General features: G+C 40.6%; 1 protein-coding gene across 1 annotated transcript in view; it reads left to right on the forward strand.

The window, feature by feature from the left end:
• The window catches only part of PKIB (cAMP-dependent protein kinase inhibitor beta), a 156,702-nt gene extending 140,419 nt beyond the window's left edge, over window positions 1-16,283 (forward strand). Inside the window, exons 2-3 of the mRNA XM_044292006.1 lie at window positions 12,368-12,542; window positions 15,450-16,283. Coding sequence (XP_044147941.1) covers window positions 12,395-12,542; window positions 15,450-15,526 — 225 coding nt within the window. The 5' untranslated portion in view covers window positions 12,368-12,394 and the 3' untranslated portion in view covers window positions 15,527-16,283. The remainder of the gene's footprint in view (window positions 1-12,367; window positions 12,543-15,449) is intronic.
• The last annotated feature ends 6,929 nt before the right edge of the window (window positions 16,284-23,212 follow it).

The raw sequence follows: 23,212 nt of genomic DNA on the forward strand, positions 1-23,212 counted from the left end.
TGCGATTTATAGATTTTCTTTCTGCCTTATAACTAGCTGGTCAGTTGTACTCTGTGGTGCTTTTGGAGTTGCCAGTTTTCTACTTTCAGATAAGTCTTGTCTTTTCTTATTGTTTTGTGTTTGTTATATTCCCTGTTGTTTGTATCTGGGCCTGAGACAGAGACTTCCATTCGTCTATCTGGGGAGGAATGGGTTGTCTCTGGTCCTAACCTCATTCCAGGGCCTTATAGGGATATAAGGACCTAGGTATACAGCATATGAATATTCCTACTTTCAAGGTCTATTCAGATTGATAGGTAGTTAGGGCCCGGATTAGAGTTGTTTAGGAGGTGACCTGTTCCTTCCCTAGTTTCCAGGCCCAGTTACTGTGTCCCCTTCCCTCCTGTATTTAGTGTGGAGCTTTTCCCCCACACTGATTGCGACACTAGTAGGATATAGTACAATATAGTAGGATGTTATAGTAGGATGCGAGTAGGAAGTAGTAGAATATAGTAGGATACTAGTAGGATGTACTAGAATATAGTAGGATGCTTGTAGGATATAGTAGGATGTAGTAGGGTATAGTAGGATACTAATAGGTTGTAGTAGAATATACTAGGGTGCTAGTAGGATGTAGTAGGATGCTATAGTAGGATAATAGTAGGATATAGTAGGATGCTATAGTAGGATAATAATAGGAAGCTTTTACATCAATAATATTGGCAACATTTGTTTCCGTTTTTATTTTAGATGATTGTCAGTTGTAACAAAATAGTTGCAATTGTGTACATAGCCTTCATCTCTACATAGCTCTACATAGCCCTATACAGTATTATTGCAGTTCCTGATGTGAAAATTTTAGAGGGTTAACACACAGTTGTAAGTGTTTTAAACTCGAGTCCCAGTAAACATTTCTTAAACTTAACTAGAGCGATTCATACTTGATTAAAATTCAAAGCAGATATCGGATCACTGTAGACTGGTAACAAGTGCTCCCCAATTGTACTTTAAAGTGTTCAGTAGTTTTTAAATGTCCAATGACCTTCTTTTCCATGTAGCAATGATCTGCATTTGATTATTGCATATAAAATGCTGTTAGGCCAATTCAGTAGTTTAATTTCTCAGCTTTTCATAACTTTTTAATCAGAAGGAACATTGTAATCATGTTTGTGGAGAAGTAGAAAGCTGTATTCAGCAAACATAAAATACTTCCAGCTAAGATTAATGAAATAAATGTATCTTATTTTTAAAAATGCGCCTCGATTCATTAACATAATATATTGGTTGAAATTCTGACCTTGTAACACTTGAAGCCTTGAAACAATAAAGTTTATTAAAGGAGGTGTCTCACTTCAACAAATAGCATTTATCATATAGAGAAAGTTAATACAAAGCACTTACTAATGTATAGTGATTGTCCATATTGCTTCCTTTGCTGCCTTGTTTCATTTTCCCATTACACTATACGCTGTTTGTATCCAGGGGTTACGACCACCTCTGTAACCCAGCAGTGGTGGCCGTGCTTGCACATTATAGGAAAAGCACTGGCCAAATTATTGCTGTTCTGGCCTGCAATCTCCTGCAGATTATTTGACAGTAAACACTGAATATCATTCAACTCTGGCATACCCACTTCTCCAACCCCAGTGCTCTCCTGCCCTACAAGTGGGAGCCCTTCTTCTCCTATCTACTTTTCCACATCATCTAATATTGATGAAAATATATTGTTTATATTGTAATATTGTTTGCAATGACAAAATGATTGGGCGGGCACTGGAGCTATGCGTGCGCTATCAATGCAGAGGCCCGGCAGTCACTGACAGACAGACCCCTGCCCCAGCGATGTTGGTGGATTAATCACCTCAACTTGCAAAAAAATAGCCCCTACATAAGACAATAACCTGACAAATAAAATAAAAAATATGGTTTTCAGAAAATTGAGACACAAAAACATGTTTTTCCTTTCAAAAATGCTTTTATTGTGTAAATTAAAAGTGTAAACTGCAGAATCAGGGTAATAGATATTGAGTTTTGTTAACCCTTGCTGTGTTATAGGAAAAATTGAATATAATGAAAAATCTGCCCAAAAAGTAAAATTTTGACATTTCATTACCATTTTCCTTTAATTCTTGTGGAACACCTAAAGGATTAACACGGTTTGTAAAATCAGTTTTGAATAACTTGAGGGGTGTAGTTTCTAAAATGGGGTTATTTATGGGTGGTTTCTATTATGTAAGGCCCACAAAGTGACTTCATAACTGAACTGTTCCTTAAAAAGTGGGTTTTGGAAATTGTCATAAAAATTGTTTCTAAAATTCTAAGCCTTCTAACATCCCCAAAAAATGGCATTTACAAAATAATGCCACCATAAAGTAGACATATGGTAAATGTAAAGTACCGTAATAACTATTTTAGGAGGTATCACTATCTGCCTTAAAAGCAGAGAAATTGAAATTTGAATTTTTTCCCAGTTTTTAGTAAATTTTAGATTTTTTTATACATAAAGAATCACACCATTCCCAGTGGGTTATATCACACGTGAACAACTGTATCTTCCTGTACAATGACTACTGCACAGGTGCACAGGTAACAGAGCATGCCTAGAAAACTCTCGCATAGATGGCAATGAGGTTCCCTCCAGACCACGATGTCTATGGCCCACGTGGCTGCTGTAAAAGATATCTCTACATGCTATTAACAGCGCAGACTAGATGGCAACCCATAATTATGTATCGAAAATAGAATAAAATAATCTACAACCAGAAAATAAAAACATTATGAGAATATTTATCAGTATCTGATACTTAGCTCTGGTGCCTGGATATTTTTTTTTTTTTTTTACATGGGTCTTTTACTTGGGTCTAGGATTGGTGCAATAATCAGCAATGAGGGTTCATTGCTCGCTCCCAATTACAGTCCTTTGTAAACATGCCATCAATTACCCTAAAAAGAGCAAACACCCATTAATTGAGTGATATGTTTTATGCGGCACAGAAAATCATTTTCCAGCAGCAAATCTTCCTGTATAATCAGTGATATTCTGACAACAACCTAGAAATTTGTATGAACATGTGCAATTACAGTAGAGATTGTTTGTCCCCATACAACAACACAACTAACTCCATGGACTCTGGCAGGGGCCTAGCTAAAGCGTCATGGGCCCTGGTGCAAGAGTTCAGCTTGGGCCCCACTTCCCTCAGGGCTTTGTGGGCAGGGGCAGGGAAGCACAAGGTATTCATGCTGCCTGAGGAAAAAATTGAAATGGCACCCCTCCATGCCAAATTTTTGACCTAACCCCTTCCTTCCAGCCAGAGGTGTAACTTCACCAGCATGCACTTTCTATAATACTGGTGTCTTATGTAGCACAAGGGTCTTTGGGCCCGCTTAGACTCCTGGGCCCTGTAGTGAGTACTACCTCTGCAGTCCCTATAGCAAAGCCCCTGGACCCTGGTTTAAAAAGGTTGTAAACCACTGCTCTAGACTTTTTTGGCTTGTATGAACTGCTACCCCCAGTTTATGCCATGTCTTTAATATTGTTAGTCATTTTATTATCACATTGGTGGCTACATTCATCTACCAAACTTGGTTATTTTAAAAAGACAGCTTGCATTTAATTTAATATTTCAAAAGAATTGTGCATTTCCTACAATTGACCTGGATGGGATTTGTCATATTAGCAGACCAATATTTATTTATTTCTTCATTGAGGAACCAAGAACTGTATGAATTGATTACCTGAGACAGAGAATGTGCTAGGAATGACTCCTGTGTAGCCCCAGCTATAGCTTCCCAAACAGAATTCATATTAATTGTTGTGTCTGCTATGCACTATACTTAGTATACTTTGCTGCCATCTAGTGACCTTTGTTATGTTTGGTTTACTTGAGTTACCTATGCTGTAATTTCCATGTTATTAATCCTGTAACTCCTCCTCTCCTGTGAGCTCATACCCTGTGCCCTTCAGTCTTTTACTGTTTTTGAGACATGCTTCACTGAGCTGGAGAGAAAGTTTTACTTTGACCTCTATCATCATGTCTTTAGGTACATTCAATAAATTACCTAAAGGCAAATCCAGTGCATTTCTCTCACTGGAATTCTACATGCAACTGGTGTCACTAGGGAATGATTATAGCAGGTTCACTCTCTTCTATTGCTTATACAAGAGATTGCCACTCATATTCATCAGAGACTTCTCTCATGTACTGTGCTGCCCATAATTATTCATACCCCTGGCAAATTTTGACTTAAAGCTACTTTTATTCAACCAGCAAGTAATAAGGCACACAAAAGCTCACTTGGCCTTTGCAAAATCTCATCTGGACAAAGAAGAAGATTTCTGGCTTTTGTGTTATGGTCAGATGATTTTTTTTTTTAATTGTTTGGTCACAATGATGTTTCCTTTATTTGGCGTAAAAAAGGAGAAGCCTTCAACCCAAAGAACACCATCAAGGAGAAGCCTTCAACCCAAAGAACACCATCCCCACTGACACCATTCCCACTGGTGGGAACCTAATGCTTTGGGGCGGTGTTTCAGCCAATGGACCAGGGAACCTAATCACGATAAACGGCACCATGAAAAAAGAGCAATACATGAGGATTCTCAACGACAACATCAGGCAGTCTGCAGAGAAACTTGGGCTTGGGCACCAGTGGACATTTCAGCATGACAATGACCAAAAACACACAGCAGAAGTGGTGAAGAAATGGTTAGCAGACCACATTAACGTTTTGGAGTGGCCCAGCCAGAGTCCAGACTTGAATCCAATTGAGAATCTGTGGAGGGAGCTAAAGATCAGGGAGATGGCAAGAAGACCCTCCAACCTGATAGATTTGGAGCTCATTGCTAAAGATGAATGGGCAAAAATACCTGTGGAGACATGCAAAAAGCTGGTCTGCAATTATAGGAAGCGTTTGATTGCTGTAATAGCCAATAAAGGCTTTTCTATTGATTATTAAGAAGGGTATAAATAATTTTGGACTGGACACTTTTTGCTCAAATGTAAATAAAAGCTGAGAAATGTTTTTTTATTCCACAATAATACCTCTTGTACATCGTCTTATTATCTTTTGGAAGACACTTATGTCATTTCCCGTTAAAAAATTACTTGCTGGTTGAATAAAAGTAACTTTAAGTAAAAATTTGCCAGGGGTATGAATAATTATGGGCAACACTGTACATCTGTGGCAGAATAACTCCAGTATAAGGATAGATGTTCTTTAAAATCCTCTCAAAATGAGGCATACATGGTTATTGCGGGTTTTGTAGGCTGAAATAATATCAAAAAACAAAGCCAAACTTAAGACATGGCTAATTGAGATATAGAAATATATTTTAATTGTTACTTTACAGCCTGTAGAATATCCATGGAACAAGTTATTTACAGAATGAGAACATTCTGGGCTGGAGATAAAGAGCGGCAGTGTATTCCAGTGGTATGTTGTGTATGGAGTAAGCTTCTCCTAATCTCAAATCAACCCTTTTATATATATAGACCTATTTACTGCATTTACTACGGACAGGCAAGCAGACAAGTATGTGGCAGGCACAGCATCCACGCAAAGTGAAATAGGCAGTAGATATCCTGGGGTTAGCTTACATTTCCAGAAGTTCATTAATCGAGAAAGCAAGGCCATGATTTTCTATGAGACATGTAATTTTCTTGGAGATGTGTGATGTAATTCCGAGTAGTGAAAATACTGAAAAGACCAACAGATTTTAAGGTTAAGAGCATTTTTTTTCTGACATGAATCATTTTAGTGACTGATGAGATGGAGTCGGACAGTTGCCTCCAGTACCTTCCGTTACATTCACCTTCTCTTTTACTGAGTCTTTCTATACAGCATATGCCAGTGCAGCACACACACACATAATTGTCTTGTCAAAGATTATGAACTGAGAACCTTGATTCATTTTCTCCAAAGGTTAGACGTGACTAAGACAGCAAAAAGTGAATGAAAAGAATCAATCATCTGTAATACGCAAAACTCATAAAAGTTTCAATGCATAGATTTTTTTCTAGATTCACATTCTACCTTGTGTACTATATACAGAAACTATGTGGACAAGATTTAAACGTGTTGTATTACATCATCCTGGTATGATGTATGTCACTTAAAGGGCATCTGTCAGCAGTTTTGTACCTGTTGCATGTGCACTTGGCAGCTGAAGGCATATGTGTTTATGTGTTGGTACTATGTTCATATGTGCCTGCATGACTGAGAAAGCATTACTTAGAAAGAAATGCGCTTTGTGACAAAATAATTCATCACAAAGCTATTTTTTTTGTAAAAGTCGGCGAAGCAGCCAAATTGAATTTTCAAGAACTTCGCTCAATACTACTGATGATGTTCTGGTTTCTGCATTACCCAGATAAACAACCAATCAGAATGACAAAACTCACTTACATGACCCAGCTTTCCCATGACTACATTTTGAGTTAATGTCCTCGATTATCCCATTATTTTTGGTACAGTAAGCTAGTCCATTGTTTGATTCCTTGTATAACATGTAACCAGCGGCAGTTTTGACCTCTGCACAAATCATGCAATTTTGTGGGGCCCTAGAGCTTGGGGTGCACCCTGCTGACCCTGACAACTGGGTCCCCCCAGCAACTGCACCTACTTCACCTGCATCCATGTCCTCAAAACGTGGATATAGTTGAATATAATGGTGAAGTATGGAACCATCAGCTCCCTGCAACTGATGGTGTAGTGCTAGCAGGCATGATGAAGTAATGTCATCATGCCTGCTGCACCTAGACTGGTGCAACTCTGCAGGATGGGAACATGGGCTAGGTTAGTATGCCCTGAGTTTGTAGGAGAAAGGGCACAAGAAGGGGCATTAATCTGTATGAAGGGAACATGTAGAGGGCATTATACTGTATGAGGGCCACAGGAGGGGACAATACACTGTGTGAGGGTAACGTATAGGGGTATTATACTGTATGTAGCACACAGTTAGGGGGCATTATTACTGTATGAGGAGCACATTTAGGGGGTAATATACTGTGTGAGGAACACATCATGAGGGGACCTCATACTTTACAAGGGGCATGTAAGGAGCATCATACTGTGTGGATGCACATAAGGGGTATTATACTGTGGGGGCACATGCTGAAACATTATACGGTGGGGGCACAAAATGGTTCACTATATTTGATAAAACACAGTGGACCAACACCAGCAGCTGACATGGCACCCCAGACCATCACTGACTGTGGGTACTTGACACTGGACTTCAGGCATTTTGGCATTTCCCTCTCCCCAGTCTTCCTCCAGACTCTGGCACCTTGATTTCCGAATGACATGCAAAATTTGCTTTTATCCGAAAAAAGTACTTTGGACCACGGAGCAACAGTCCAGTGCTGCTTCTCTGTAGCCCAGGTCAGGCGCTTCTGCCACTGTTTCTGGTTCAAAAGTGGCTTGACCTGGTTCACTATATTACTGGTGTGATGGGATAGAATTTAGCAGTGATATTGGGGATTGTGTGGATGGAAACAGATTACAAGTGAATAGTTTGAAGATAAGGTTGCTAGGGGAAAGGAAAAAATGTCAAAGCAAAAATGTACAATCAGGAAAGGTCGATGAACTTGGGATTGCTGGAGCAATATAGAATGGTTGGTATTGGAGATCAGGTGGAACAAGAATGTAAAGGGCTGTCAGACAAACCAGGTTCAAAAAAGAGTAAGGTATCAGACAGTACAAAAGTAGCATATAAGCCAAAACAGAGATAAACTATAACTGGACTAGTGTGAAGCTCCAAAATAGTGCATTTTAGATTTTGAGTCAATGAATAGCAATAAACACCGCACATCCCTACATGATGGGCAGGAGGAAGATGTGTTGTCTGGAGTCTGAACAAATGCAAGAATGTCTGACCTTACTATAGGCCAGAAATTCAAGACACGCTATATACCAGTATTTTACAAATGGACTATTCAAGGGACAGAAATACAGGTCCTTCTAAAAAAATTAGCATATTGTGATAAAGTTCATAATTTTCTGTAATGTACAGATAAACATTAGACTTTCATATATTTTAGATTCATTACACGCAACTGAAGTAGTTCAAGCCTTTTATTGTTTTAATATTGATGATTTTGGCATACAGCTCATGAAATCCCCAAATTCCTAATTCAAAAAATTAGCATATTTTATCCGACCAATAAAAGAAAAGTGTTTTAAATACAAAAAAAGTCAACCTTCAAATAATTATGTTCAGTTATGCACTCAATACTTGGTCGGGAATCCTTTTGCAGAAATGACTGCTTCAATGCAGCGTGGCATGGAGGCAATCAGCCTGTGGCACTGCTGAGGTGTTATGGAGGCCCAGGATGCTTCGATAGCGGCCTTAAGCTCATCCAGAGTGTTGGGTCTTGCGTCTCTCAACTTTCTCTTCCCAATATCCCACAGATTCTCTATGGGGTTCAGGTCAGGAGAGTTGGCAGGCCAATTGAGCCCAGTAATACCATGGTCAGTAAACCATTTACCAGTGGTTTTGGCACTGTGAGCAGGTGCCAGGTCGTGCTGAAAAATGAAATCTTCATCTCCATAAAGCTTTTCAGCAGATGGAAGCATGAAGTGCTCCAAAATCTCCTGATAGCTAGCTGCATTGACCCTGCCCTTGATAAAACACAGTGGACCAACACCAGCAGCTGACATGGCACCCCAGACCATCACTGACTGTGGGTACTTGACACTGGACTTCAGGCATTTTGGCATTTCCCTCTCCCCAGTCTTCCTCCAGACTCTGGCACCTTGATTTCCGAATGACATGCAAAATTTGCTTTTATCCGAAAAAAGTACTTTGGACCACTGAGCAACAGTCCAGTGCTGCTTCTCTGTAGCCCAGGTCAGGCGCTTCTGCCGCTGTTTCTGGTTCAAAAGTGGCTTGACCTGGGGAATGCGGCACCTGTAGCCCATTTCCTGCACACGCCTGTACACGGTGGCTCTGGATGTTTCTACTCCAGACTCAGTCCACTGCTTCCGCAGGTCCCCCAAGGTCTGGAATCGGTCCTTCTCCACAATCTTCCTCAGGGTCCGGTCACCTCTTCTCGTTGTGCAGCGTTTTCTGCCACACTTTTTCCTTCCCACAGACTTCCCACTGAGGTGCCTTGATACAGCACTCTGGGAACAGCCTATTCGTTCCGAAATTTCTTTCTGTGTCTTACCCTCTTGCTTGAGGGTGTCAATGATGGCCTTCTGGACAGCAGTCAGGTCGGCAGTCTTACCCATGATTGCGGTTTTGAGTAATGAACCAGACTGGGAGTTTTTATAAGCCTCAGGAATCTTTTGCAGGTGTTTAGAGTTAATTAGTTGATTCAGATGATTAGGTTAATAGCTCGTTTAGAGAACCTTTTCATGATATGCTAATTTTTGGGGTTTTCATGAGCTTTATGCCAAAATCATCAATATTAAAACAATTAAAGGCTTGAACTACTTCAGTTGTGTGTAATGAATCTAAAATATATGAAAGTCTAATGTTTATCAGTACATTACAGAAAATAATGAACTTTATCACAATATGCTAATTTTTTGAGAAGGCCCTGTAAATAGGAGAAAGCTTGGGGTAAAGAGACTTTGTCTGGGTATTCTACACATCTATAGCAGTAGATATTGGGGCAGATTTACTAATGAAAATGCACTAGAATTCAGTCCCAAATTGGAATATGCAGAATGTGCTTTTACTGAAACACCTACACAAAATCTATTTTGCCTAAATACAAAGTTTCCACGGATTTAACCCAACACTTATGTGAATTACAGTAATTGTGTCTCTTACCACTTGTAAGCTTGTAAAAGGTTTTTTTTTTAACCAGAAATTACATTCAATACATTCACAGTATTATGCCTATTAATTTTATTTCATATGACTGTTCTATACATAAAACTTTACATTGAAAAAAATAATAATATACAACAATTATGGCTTTGCAGATGCTTGCTGTTCTAGCTGATTATATTTTAAGATATTCTGAAGAAATGTAAATTTTTTACTTCTGTTTCTCTTCCCAGAGTTGCGATTATTTTGAAGGGTTTTCTTACCAAATGTTAAAGTGAAGCTCCTCCCACAAGAGCTCTAAAGCATATATATTTGGAAACTGTCCGTCAGTGTTTGAAAGAAAACCCCCAAATATTTTTGCATAGCTAAAAACCATGCACCATAGCACTGTCGTACTGCATGATGAATTTTACACCAAAACAGATAATAAATGCAAAAGATGACATAACATTGTAAAATACACTGCCTGTCCCAAAAATATTTTGTTGGACCGCCTTTAGCTTTGATTACGGCACGCATTCGCTGTGGCATTGTTTTGATAAGCTTCTGCAATTTCACAATATTTATTTCCATCCAGTGTTGCATTAATATTTCACCAAGATCTTGCATTGATGATGGTAAAGTCTGACTGCTGTGCAAAACCTTCTCCAGCACATCCCAAAGATTCTCAATGGGGTTAAGGTCTGGACTCTGTGGTGGCCAATCCTTGTGTGAAAATGATGCCTCATGCTCCCTGAACCACTCTTTCACAATTTGAGCCCGATGAAACCTGGCATTGTCATCTTGGAATATGCCTGTGCCATCAGGGAAGAAAAAATCCATTGATGGAATAACTTGGTCATTCAGTATGTTCAGGTAGTCAGCTGACCTCATATTTGGAGCACATACTGTTGCTGAAGCTAGACCTGACCAACTGCAGCAACCCCAGATCATAGCACTGCCCCCACAGGCTTGTACAGTAGGCACTAGGCATGATGGGTGCATCACTTCATCTGCCTCTTCTTACCCTGATGCACCAATCACTCTGGAACAGGGTAAATCTGGACTCATCAGACCACATGACCTTCTTCCATTGCTCCAGAGTCCAATCTTTATGCTCCCTAGCAAATTGAAGCTTTTTTTTCTGGTTTGCCTCACTAATTAGTGGTTTATTTACGGCTACACAGCTGTTCAGTCCCAATCCTTTGAGTTCCCTTCACATTGTGCATGTAGAAATGCTCTTACTTTCACTATTAAACATAGCCCTGAGTTCTACTGTTGTTTTTCTTTGATTTCACCAAATGTTTAAGTGATTGCCGATCACGATCATTCAGGATTTTTTTTCTGCCACATTTCTTCCTCGAATATGATGGGTCCCCACTATTCTTCCAGTTTTTAATAATGTGTTGGACAGTTCTTAACCCAATTTTAGTAGTTTCTGCAATCTCCTTAGATGTTTTCTCTGCTTGATGCATGCCAATGATTGGACCTTCTCAAACAGACTAACATCTTATCCACGACCACGAGATGTTTCTTTCGACATAGTTGTTTAAGAAATGAGAAGCAACTCATTGCACCAGTTGGGGTTAAATAACTTGTTGCCAGCTGAAAGATAATCGCCCATGCAGTGATTATCCAATAGGAGGCTCATAACTATTTGCTTAGTTAAATCCAGGTGGCTACTTTCTTTTGGGACTGGCAGTGTATATTGGTAACCTTTGTAGTACATTAGCAGTTGTGTAAATTGGAGATGAGTTAATTTCTTGAAATTCATTTTATAAAATTTTTCAATTCTGCCCATATCAGATATGCTCCAATTGCCCTGAAAATTGGTATACCGTATTGCACTCTAAGGTCTCCTAGGACTTATCTTTCAAAAACCAGTGGAAAATATAAATCCAAAGAGAAAGAGTGAGAATAAATTAGCTTTCGCTGCAAAAAGAAAAGAACACTAAGCATATCTATGCCAGCAGAAGTAAGATATGCTAATTTGCATATATGTTTCCCAGAAACTCAGAGCAGTGTTGGCTGGACTGCAATACTCCTCATGGTCTCCCTGATGAGAAAGATCACCCCAGGGCCACTTAGCTAACCAGGGCAATTTTATCTTGAGACACTCAGTACTGTTGCCCCTTTGGAAGGAGAACTGGCTTGTATGTCTCACTCAAAGAAGTATTATGTGTGGGGTTCTCTCCCTCTGATCCACCTGAAATGAATCAAAAGAAATGAGTGATGAATTCTGAATCGGTAGAATTGAATTGCTCATCTCTGGAATAAATGTTGTATATTAACCAGCACTAACACCTTCATATGAGTAACTGTCCTCCATCAGAATAAAATGCATGAAGAACTTCTCCAGTATCCTTTAATAAACTTTATGTATTACATGTGTTCAGCTCTTTCATCAAGACATCTCATACTTAGACTCATCAGTTCATAATTTTCACACTTAGTCATCAATTTTGCATACTTTTGCAATGACAGTATGTGTGGAAAGGGAATACGTGTTTGTAATGGGACATCCCTTTAAGTGGGTTTACTGAATTTGTCTATTTAAATTATTATACACATTATAATACTTTACCTCTTGGTAATGGGAATTTTACCTTTGTATGTGTTAATTTTCAGATGTTGCTATGAAGAAAGAGGTCAGAAATGACTGATGTGGAGCCTGTGGTCACAGATTTTGCAGCATCAGGAAGATCAGGTCGCCGCAATGCCTTACCAGACATTTTGGGTTCTCCAGCAGGAGCTGAGACGTCGGATCTGCCACAGAAACTAGCGGAGCTCTGTGTATCTCAAGGTACTGTAATTAAAATAATAGAAAGTAATTCAATATACTTAAAACTACTGTATATTAAGTTCAAGGGGTTGTCTCATGAAGACAACCTCTGTCTATGTGTCCTATTATTGGATGTACCTCGATGCGAGGGAGAAAAAAGAAGGCTCTATGCAGCACTGTAAGCATGAAGATTCTTCAGATGGTTTGAAGATGCAAGAGCAAAGCGTTTTGGGGTTGTACTAACCTGTTCATAACCTGGTTTTACTTACCTGATGAAGGGGTTAGTACAACCCCGAAACACATTGTTCTTGCATCATAATGATCACTGTTAAATCTGTTAATGATTTGACAGTGATAATTTTTGTAAATATATTTGATTAACCCATTCCCACCGTTTAGGAGAAAATTCATCCCCACTTACCTCATTGTTGTCATTCGGTCTTCCCTGGTTACGGCCACCACTCTTCTCCGGAATCCTGGTGGCCGCACTTGCGCAGAAGACTCCTTCTTCTCTCCCAGCTGGGCCGCTCGCTCTCCTGAACGTGCACGCCGCCGCACATGCATGATGGTGACTTCTTCCTTGCCAGAATGCTACAGAGCTGCGAACGTGCACGCCGGCTCTGTACTATACTGGCCAGGAATAAGTCACCATGGCGCATGCGCGGCTGAGTGCGTGTTCAGTCCAGCACGCGGCCCGGCCGGGAGAAGACTTCAATCAAGATGAAGCCCGCCCCCAGCCAGAATCCAGGAAGTGAACGGCGCGCTGGCAGCAGGTAAGTATGAAAATGCAAAGTGGGATAACCCCTTTAATAAGGTAATCTTCAAACCATTCAATTCAAAACTTCATCCTAGCAGCGCTGCGTAGAGCCTTCTTGTTTCTCCATCGCATCCAGATATATCCATTGACAAACTCTGGTGGATATCATCACCGCACAGAAGTTGGGATCCAGCTTCATATTCTATGCCAGCTGAGCTGTTGTGTACTTAGCACAACCACATCTGGTGAGTAGGCCCTTATCTTTTGGAGCGCATCTTTTATTTTAAAGTCCTACACATTTGCTTGTGCTCTCTTCCCGCCTGAGATTTCCATATGTTCAGGGCATATGAACATCATAGTAGGGATCCCACACTTTGTGCCCTCTTCTAGGAGCCACAGAGCAGTTAATTTAAATGACAATCATGTAATAGTACATGTAGCTATGCAGGGGCTGCACTGGGAATGGTTGGTTCGACAGGGCTTCAGCTTGCTGTAGGTGGTGGAAGGTAACTGCATTCTAATAAGAGTTATCGTTAATGAGATAATCCCTTTAAAAACAGTATGTATGTTCAGTTTCACATTCCAGTTCAGGCCCTTCTCCCTCAAAGGCAATGGACAACTTTGCACTTAATGTCTTTTTAATGATCATGTAATTCCTAAATGCAAAATAAAGCAACAAGTAGCCTTCATCATAACAATTGCTACCATTTTCATGTACAATCTGTGCAACTCCTGAACATAGCTGACTGTGCTGCTTCTGACATAAATCCAACAATGCACTGCTACTGGCTGCTGTCAGCTCTCTCTGCTCTACCCCTCTCTCCACTCATATAGTCCTCTTTTTGAGAGGCCCACAAGATGTGGAAAAGGTGTACACATGACATGACAAATGTCAGTTCATCTATCTGTGATCTGAATCTCATGAGAAAATGGGTCATGCGGCAAGACAATGACCACAAGCACACAAGTTGTTATACCAAAGAATAGTTAAGGCGGAATAATGTTAAAGTTTTAGAATGACCAAGTCAAATTCCTGATCTTAATCCAATACAAATGTTATAGATGGACCTAAAGCGAGCATGGGAGGAAACCCACCAACCTAACAGAGTTGAAGCTGTTTTGTTCAGAGGAGTAGGCTAAAATTCCTCCAAGTTGATGTGCAGACTAATCAACAATTACTGGAAATGTTTAGTTTCAGCTATTGCTGCACAAGGGGGTCACACCAAATGCAGAAAGCAAGGTTTAACATACTTTTGCCACTTATAGACACGTGATATTAAATCAGTTTCCTCAATAAATAAATGACAAAGTCTAATATTTGTGACTCATTTTTTTTATTTGGTTATCTTTATCTTCCTTTAGGACTTGTGCAAATCTGATGTAGTTTTAGGTATACTTTATGCAGAAATCTAGAAAATTCTTTAAGGTTCATAAACTTTCAAGCACCACTGTATATATTCTAATGTAATTACTCTCCTTGTTGAGATATAGCTTGCAGAATTAGCTTTGCTCCAGCAGGTGGCTTCCCTGTAAGCCTGGGTAAAGGTCTGGTATGGATCCAAAATGCATAGATCTTTGATTGTCTAAGTTATCAGGTTTATCTGGTGGTTTTTGCATAGATGGCCCCTTGTGTCAATCAAAGCCTGTCATTCATATTCTTAATATGCATTTCCACTGATGATCTTCTTGACAGTTGATCTGGGTAAAGACTTCTCTTCATATAGTATCCCAAGCAGGGTATTACTAAGTCTCATAAATTAGCATACATTTGATTATTTGATTATATATGTTCTGATTGCTAATCATGCTGCACTTGTGTGTTCTGAATCATGTTTGCATTCTGCACCTGTGGTGTCATGTGTTGTATCCTAATTCATGCCATGAATAAGACCTCACAATGCGGTTGAAACATGTCGGCTCTGGAGTACTATCAGTAGTGTGTTTGTACCTGAATTTTGATATGTGGATATAAATTATGAAGATTTTATTGCACGCTGGATTCAATACCTTCTTTCTACAGGAAGTAAAGAACACCTGGCAGAGTCTGCAGGAGGAGGGAGTGAATCACATAGCAGCAATACTGTAGAGAGTGGACAGAATGGCAGACTCTGCAGGTAGAGTATCTTGTCATTAAGAGAACTTGATGCATATCAATATTTTTTTTATTTTAGATGAAGGAGCAGAAGGAGGAGGGACAACTTCAGGAGAAACTCCTGCCGAAACTCCAGAAGAAAAATCTGATACCTAAAAGTCACCTGGGGACAAACACACTTGACCTTCTCTGATGGACAATGAGCCCAAGTTGGGTGATGAGTGGACTATGCAACACTTTGTATGGGAATAACGTATCTCTTAGTATTTAGCTCTATTGAATAGAAATATATTTTCTACTCTAGATGGGTATGGAACAGGTTGACAAAGAATGTTTCTAGGGCTGCATTTTACAAAACCTTTTGTTTGAAATCTGTCGACAGCCTTCAACACGATAGCCACTGGAGTAGTATCAGGTATTGTAAATTATTGTTTTGTTGTTTGTATTCTTCAATGTAAGTACAGAACAGTAAGGATTTGGTGTTCAGTATACTTAGGAAGCCGTTTCAGGAGTAATGTCACCATGTCTCATAGATTTTGTTTCAAGGTAAATTACCACAGAAAATAGGTCATCTTAAAATACTGCTCCAGAATTATGCTCTGTCGCTGAATGGGAGAAATACATAAAGGCAACCGTGTTCTCAGTGCCTTAATGTCATTAGTTTTATATGTGACAATCTCGTAACCTGAAAACTGAGCCTGTGTAACACATGCCACATGAAAAATTGGTGGAACACTAGCCAGCGACTAAGCTATATCTCTGTGTGTCACTTTGTTAATTAATGTAGCAATGTACGTGGTTTCACTTGTTTGATATAAAAATAAAAAGAATATTGTCATTGCGGCTGTCATGTATACCTTGTGATGTTCAAGCACGTTCCTCGGGGATGAATAATTACGCAAGATATTTCTTATTAAACTGTTTATCTGCCTAACAAGATCACGGCTATAAATAAAACACTGATTTCTAAGCAAGACTGAGCACATTTACATGAGGCATTCTTAACCCAGCTGGGAGTAACATTCTGTGCAGTGGCGGTACATCTGCTAATAATTCTAAATACAATATGCCTAGAGAAAGATAAGTGGAACATGGCACTGTATTATGTAATGACTGAATTGTAATTCCAGGACATGTATAGAACAGATGTACCATCAGGCCAGGCTTCTGTTGCCACGAATAACCTTAAGGCTGGGTTCAGACCTGAGCGTTTTACAGCGTGTTCCTACGCGCTGTAAAACGCTCAACAGGCAAGAACCAATGATTCCCTATGGGAATGGTTCTCACCTGGGCGTTTTACAGCGCGTACGATCGCGCTGTAAAACGCCCGACGCTCAAACAAGTGCTTGAGCTTTTTTTGGGACGTTTGTCGCGCGTTCCCGCACATAGATATTCGGGAACGCGCGACAATGTGTGCACGCCTGTCTCTGTATGCGCGATTGTAAACGCCCGTACAATCGCGCATACAGAGCGCTCGTTTCAGAACGCTCAGGTCTGAACCCAGCGTAAAGCATAATGTTTCTTCTATGTGATTCTAAAGACAGAACCGACAGGTGATAAGAATATGCCGCTCCTTGTAAAATGAGTAAATAATAGTGTATTCACAAAGAGGGAGATTTTATTTAGTTATTTTGAGGCATAATCCACTTGGTTTCTCTATGATAATATTTAGAACAGAACTTATCAAATCTTTTCATTTGTTTGTCCCCATGTGTGTAACCCTGTAATTTGTAATTTCATATTTTGCAGTGATGGCATTTAGTGTTGAGCGAAGCGAAGCATTCAAAATGGAATTTGGTCAGAAGTTTAGGAAAAATATGATTCGTAACAAAGCCGAATTTTGTCCTGCTTCATGGTAACAAATCAGGTTTTCCTAATATGGGGGCCGCGCGTGTTACAAAATGAAAGTCAGAAGCCCAGAAAAACATGATAACCCATAATGCCGTGCAGCCAGCCAATCCGCAGATAGCCATCCCCTGTGATATCATAGCCCTATAAAAGCCTCATCTAGAGAGGTCTCCCTCATTGTCCTGTGAGATGGGCTTAGGGAGAGACGTCGCAAACGTTCAAGCGCTAGGGACAGTGTTCCTGCAATAATCCAGTGGCCATATTCGATCCATCCACCATGTTTGGCATCTGGTTAAAAGTGAAATACCATTAGGTATCATAGTAGGGAGGGATCCTGGACCTTCTGGAGGGATCCACATGAGATTATGGCTATCCCTGTTGTGGATCCCTCAATTTTCTTGCTTTGAGGAAGATTTTCCAGCCCAAATGCTGTGTACCATCTCTGGTACCATCACACAGGAGAACAGGGGCTGCTGCATACATGCCGTGGCTTCCCCAATCCCCACTGGGTCGAGCCAGCGCACGCCTGGATGACCACTGCATCTAAAGGGATAAAAGTCTACAACTGGCATTAAAACATCAGACACCTGGCGGCTGTGGAGTCTGCTGCACGTTCCTGTGGCTGGCCATTTTTAAGTGCCTGGCTGACAACGTGAATTTATAGCGATTTAAAATAGCTTTGGAATGTATCAAATTTCTTAGTGAACTTCGGTGAATTGGCTGAATCGAATTTTTAAAAACTTAGCTCATCTCTAATGGCATCCCTTAGTGTGTGTTATAGTCAGGCTGTGTAGCATCTTTGGTTGCCAAAGTTGTGGAGTTTCATTGCCTCTACACAAGTTTGATGGAAAACTTCAGTGAACCCTGAAAATGTAAGACCTGTTGGCCCCCCCTAAGGCCCCGTTCACATGGTCGTTTATGCTGCTGGAATCTTGGAGGAAACTTTGTTCCACAATTGTGCGAGCGGCTACATAGTTTCCTTCTCCTATGATTTTCAATGGGAAGCAGCAGTGCAGTTTGCACCAAGAAAGGACACTGCATGAAGCCTCGGAACATCTCCGTTCTATTCAGTGCAGCTAAGCTACAAGTGGGTCTGAGGCATTAAACGTGAGCACTGTTTGCGTCAGTTTCTGCCTCAGAGTACATGGCCGATTTTGATAGTCTCAAAATTCTCCATGTGAATATACCCTAACATATTTGTTTTGGTAAGCACTTGCAATCTCCATAAAATAATAGTTCAGAAACATCTAAGAATTCTACAATGTACTTATAACAGGCATCAGCATCCTCCAGCACTTCAGCTGTTGTTACACTACACATTCCATGCTCCTTTTTATTCTATGAGGGTTTCGAGAACAGCAAAGGTGAATGCTGGGAATTGAAGTTTCACAACAGCTGGAGACAGGGATGTATTGGGAACTTAAAGTGGACCTGGAAAAAATACTAAAAGTGGCTCAGTTTTGTAGTCAGGTCCAAATTGATGGAAGGCAGGGCCAGTAATACCATATTGTGGCACATTATACCACCCCAACAGAGCCAAATACCACAGGCCATCACGAAATACTGCCAGCAGAACAAAATACATCCCCAAAAACTTCTTCTGGCCGGCTGTGAGGAGGACTTAGGTGGCCCCCTGAGCATCGGCCCACCAGGAAATTTCCCTGTAAGGTCTAGACCAATCCGTCCCTGGCTGCAGTGCCGAAGGTCGCTGACCCCTGACTTAGAACTACTAAGTATCTATTCTTCTAATTGATAAGCACCATTTCACAACGACTAAAGGCCATTTTACGTTGACTGATTATCGAGAATGAAAATTTATATGAATGCTTATTCTCAATAATTTCCCTTTGTAAAGCTTCCCTTGATCATTTAAAGAATGACCAAACATTTGTTTATAGGGCGAAAGCATAGTTGTTGTGGCACCCCAAATCATAATTTCTGAGCAGCAGATTGGCCTTTGTAAACACAGATTTGCTGCCTAGAAAAAAATGAATATATATGGGGATGAGTAAGCACAGTAATAATCGCTCTTTCCCATACCGAAGATATGGTTTCTGCATGTACTGTACATGCGATAAAAAAAATCATCATGAGCAAATGATTCCCTCCTGATAATTGCTTGCTGTTGGCTCATGTAAAAGGGGCTGATGTCAAAGCAATTAACTTTTCAGACTATTGTGTACAGATCTTAGCATCTCAGATTCTTTTTTTGAATATGACTGGAGAGAATGGACAATGTGGTAATTTCTAGCAAAGTCTCACTTTTCCATTACTATTAGGCAGCCTATAAACATTCAAACACTGTGGTATACAAATGATAATATAGAGTCCAGGATTTGGTGGCATTACGGCAAACTATCACTTCACCACCGGTCACATGGAGACAACAGGGGTCACGGTATTCTCCCAATCTGGTGGTGCACAGCTTGTAAGATGCAAATATGATTCCACAGATAGAAATAAATAAGCGGCACTCACCATTGGATGGGAATATTTATTTTATGCTGGGTGCAGAGAGGGGAAGAACAAACAGTGCAATCACAAGAACGTAAACAGCCGTTTCGCGTATCACCGCTTCATCTGGCCATACTGAAAACCCCTTGACGCAAATTGCATCATCCTTTATGCGCCACACGCGCTAACTTAGGCGCGTAATGCTGGCGTGGGCTGTCGCATATCATTGCGAGTGCAGGCCACGTCAGCAACTGGGGGGTGTGTCAATGTTTCGAGTGAGGTATCAGTGAAACAATAAAAGCAAAAAAAAAACATAGATATAATTTTGAATCATCACAGAAAGACACTCATATCAAGTTTTTCATTCAGTTCCGGAGGACCGGTGGCATTTGAGCGCAAAATCCATCTGCCTTCTTTTCTTAATAATTCCCGTCCTCTATCGCCACCTCTCAGTGGATTCTGAACAACCTCTAAGCCTGAAAATCTGAGGACTGAACTATCCCCATTATGTACGGACTGTATATGTTCTATGAGGCGCGGGACACCCTTGCCAGTGGTGATTGAGTGTATGTGTTCACGGATACATTCAAAAAGGCAGCGGACCGTCTTGCCAATGTAGAATCTACCACATTTACACAGGATTAGGTAAACTACATATTTACTCCTGCATGTAATTAGTGTGTTAACTCTATGGTTAATACCTCCGAAAGATATGTATGACCACTGTGGATTGAACCTGCAAAAAGAGCAACTGCTGCACCTTTTATTGCCTTTGGGTGACCAACCATCTAGCTAAGTATAATTTTTTGTTTCTTTGAAATGGCTGCGGACCAATTTGTCACGCAAGGTATGGCAGCTCCTAAATGCAATCAGGGGGCGGACGTCTTTCATATCTTTCAGATTGGTATCACTTGCTACAATATTCCAGTTATCTCTGATGACATTTTTTATTATATCGACCATTGGACTATACCTAAATGAAAATACAAAGGGGCGGGGTGTCCCGCTGGTTATTTTTTGTGGGGGCTCAGGGCAAGGGTGGGTTTTTCGGCCTACAGCAGTCGCTTTTTTCATGGCTGTGTTAAGTAGTTTAAGGGGATAACCCCTTAGTCTTAAACGTGTTTTCAGATCCATGGCTTGTTTATTATACCTATCCTCTGATTTATTTATACGTGCCAATCGCCTGAATTGGCCATAGGGTACAGCACTTTCACAGCTGTCGGATGATAACTAGGATAATGTAAAAGAGAATTGGTTGCTGTGGGTTTTCTGAAACCCTCGGTCACCAATTCTCCATTGCTCACGGAGATGAGCACGTCCAGAAACTCCAGTTTATCCCCTCCAAAGTTTTAAGTAAAACACATGTTCATATCATTGTCCCTATTCAAATGGTTCACAAATTGCTTAAATGTGTGTTCAGTGCCCTCCCATACGATGAACACATCGTCTATGAAACACAGGTATGTCTTTATATATTTCATGTAAGGGTTGGACAAAGAATACACATATCCATCCTCGAACCGTGCCAGGTACAGGTTGGCAAATGTACATGCGACCGGGTCCGGGGTACCTATCACGGTACCAACATTCTGTTTAAACCACGTATTCCCGAACATAAAGGCATTATGTTTCAAAATTAATTCCAGACCGTTTTTGATGAAACTCTTAAAGACCTCACTGCTAAAAGGGAGCAGGTCAAGGAAACAGGGATACAAAAGCAAACAAGTCTCCTGGCGACGATAGTCGAGGAGACCACTTTAGAGTAAACGGAAAATATAATGCTAAATCTATCGGGTGTGGAGCTACCACCTGACTGTGTGAGGGTTCTTAACCAAGGCCTTAACTACAGCCTAGTGGAGGGCTTCAATCCGATAGATTTTGAAATTGATCTTTTTAAAGCTACTAGGAAATTGAACCTTAGAAAAATCTATGATTCCTCAACCCTGCGACCCGCAGCAATTGGCCCTTTAGGCTTCAGCACACATGCCAACTTTACCCAGACAGAGATTTCCTGTCTAGAATGGTTGGCTGAAGCAAGTTTTGATACCCCTCCGGAGTTGGGAGATGTTCCAAAATTTACCGGTGGACTCCCCTCCACTTTTTGTCCCCCCTTGCCCGCCGGCAATAGCATCGATGTCTTTCAACAAAAGGTGCTTGAAGGAGTTAAATCTTTGATTTACCCCCAAGCAAACCATAATATCTCTTGAGGAGAGGAGCAAGCACTTAAATGGTTACAGTTACAAGAAGATGTTGTTAAGCCGACAGACAAGGGGGGAAACATAGTACTACTCAGTAAAGAATACTATGTGGCAGAGGCCCACAGACAGCTCAATGACACTCTGACTTATGAAAAACTACTGAGTGATCCAACTTAAAAAATACAAAAGCTGTTAAGGAGCTTTCTGCATACGTATGTTAATGCGAACATGCTATTTAAAAATAAAGCTGAAAAACTGTTTACCATGTATCCGACAAGACCGACATGTTATTTTCTCCCGAAGGTCCACAAGTCACTGACCCCCCCCCCCCCGGGAGACCAATCGTCTCTGGAGTGGGGTCAGTGACCGAACCATTGTCCAGATAAATAGACTGGCTATTGAGACCGTTAGTAAAAATGGTTTTTATCTTAGGGACATCTTAGGGACACATATGACCTCCTCCGGGCACTGGACTCTTTCCAGTGGCGGGAGGCGTTTCATTTGGTGTCCCTGGCTATGGAGGGTCTTTATACGCGCATCCCCCAGGATAGAGGTATTCTAGCAGTGATAGAAATTCTAGAAAATACAGACAAAAGTGAGGTCTTTAAGAGTTTCATAAAAAACGGTCTGGAATTAATTTTGAAAAATAATACCTTTATGTTCGGGAATGCGTGGTTTAGACAGAATGTTGGTGCAGCGATGGGTACCCCGGTCGCATGTACATTTGCCAACCTGTACCTGGCACGGTTCGAGGATAGATATGTGTATTCTTTGTCCAACCCTTACATTAAATATATACAGACATACCTGCGTTTCATAGACGATGTGTTCATCGTATGGCGGGGCACTGAACACATGTTTAAAGGGAACCTGTCATGTGGATATTTGATTATAATCTAACTAATTATATACAATCATTAACTACTAAAAAGTGCCTTAGATGTATTCACTTACTGGTGTGACAGATGGTTACCTCATAATATACACACAAAGCTGCCGCATGCTAATGAGCTGATTCGAGTCCGGCATGATGTCATCGAGTCCAGCGTATATTTAATTCAGAGCTGTAGCCACTCCCCTGCCCACCTGCTGCTGATTCATATGGAAATAAACTGTCACTCAGCAGCAGGTGGACGGGGAGAGTCAGGAGCTCATGAATATTCATGACTCATCATTATCAGCTGGAGCTTTTCAATACAAGATCTTGGCAGATTGACTGGGTCAATTAAAGAAAGTGACCCAGCATTTTGCTAAGCGAATCAGTCACTTATTTATGTTGCCCTTAGTTAGGACACCATAAAACTGGTGACAGGTTCCCTTTAAGCAATTTGTGAACCATTTG

This window comes from Bufo gargarizans, chromosome 4, assembly GCF_014858855.1.
Source record: "Bufo gargarizans isolate SCDJY-AF-19 chromosome 4, ASM1485885v1, whole genome shotgun sequence".
Taxonomy (NCBI): domain Eukaryota; kingdom Metazoa; phylum Chordata; class Amphibia; order Anura; family Bufonidae; genus Bufo; species Bufo gargarizans.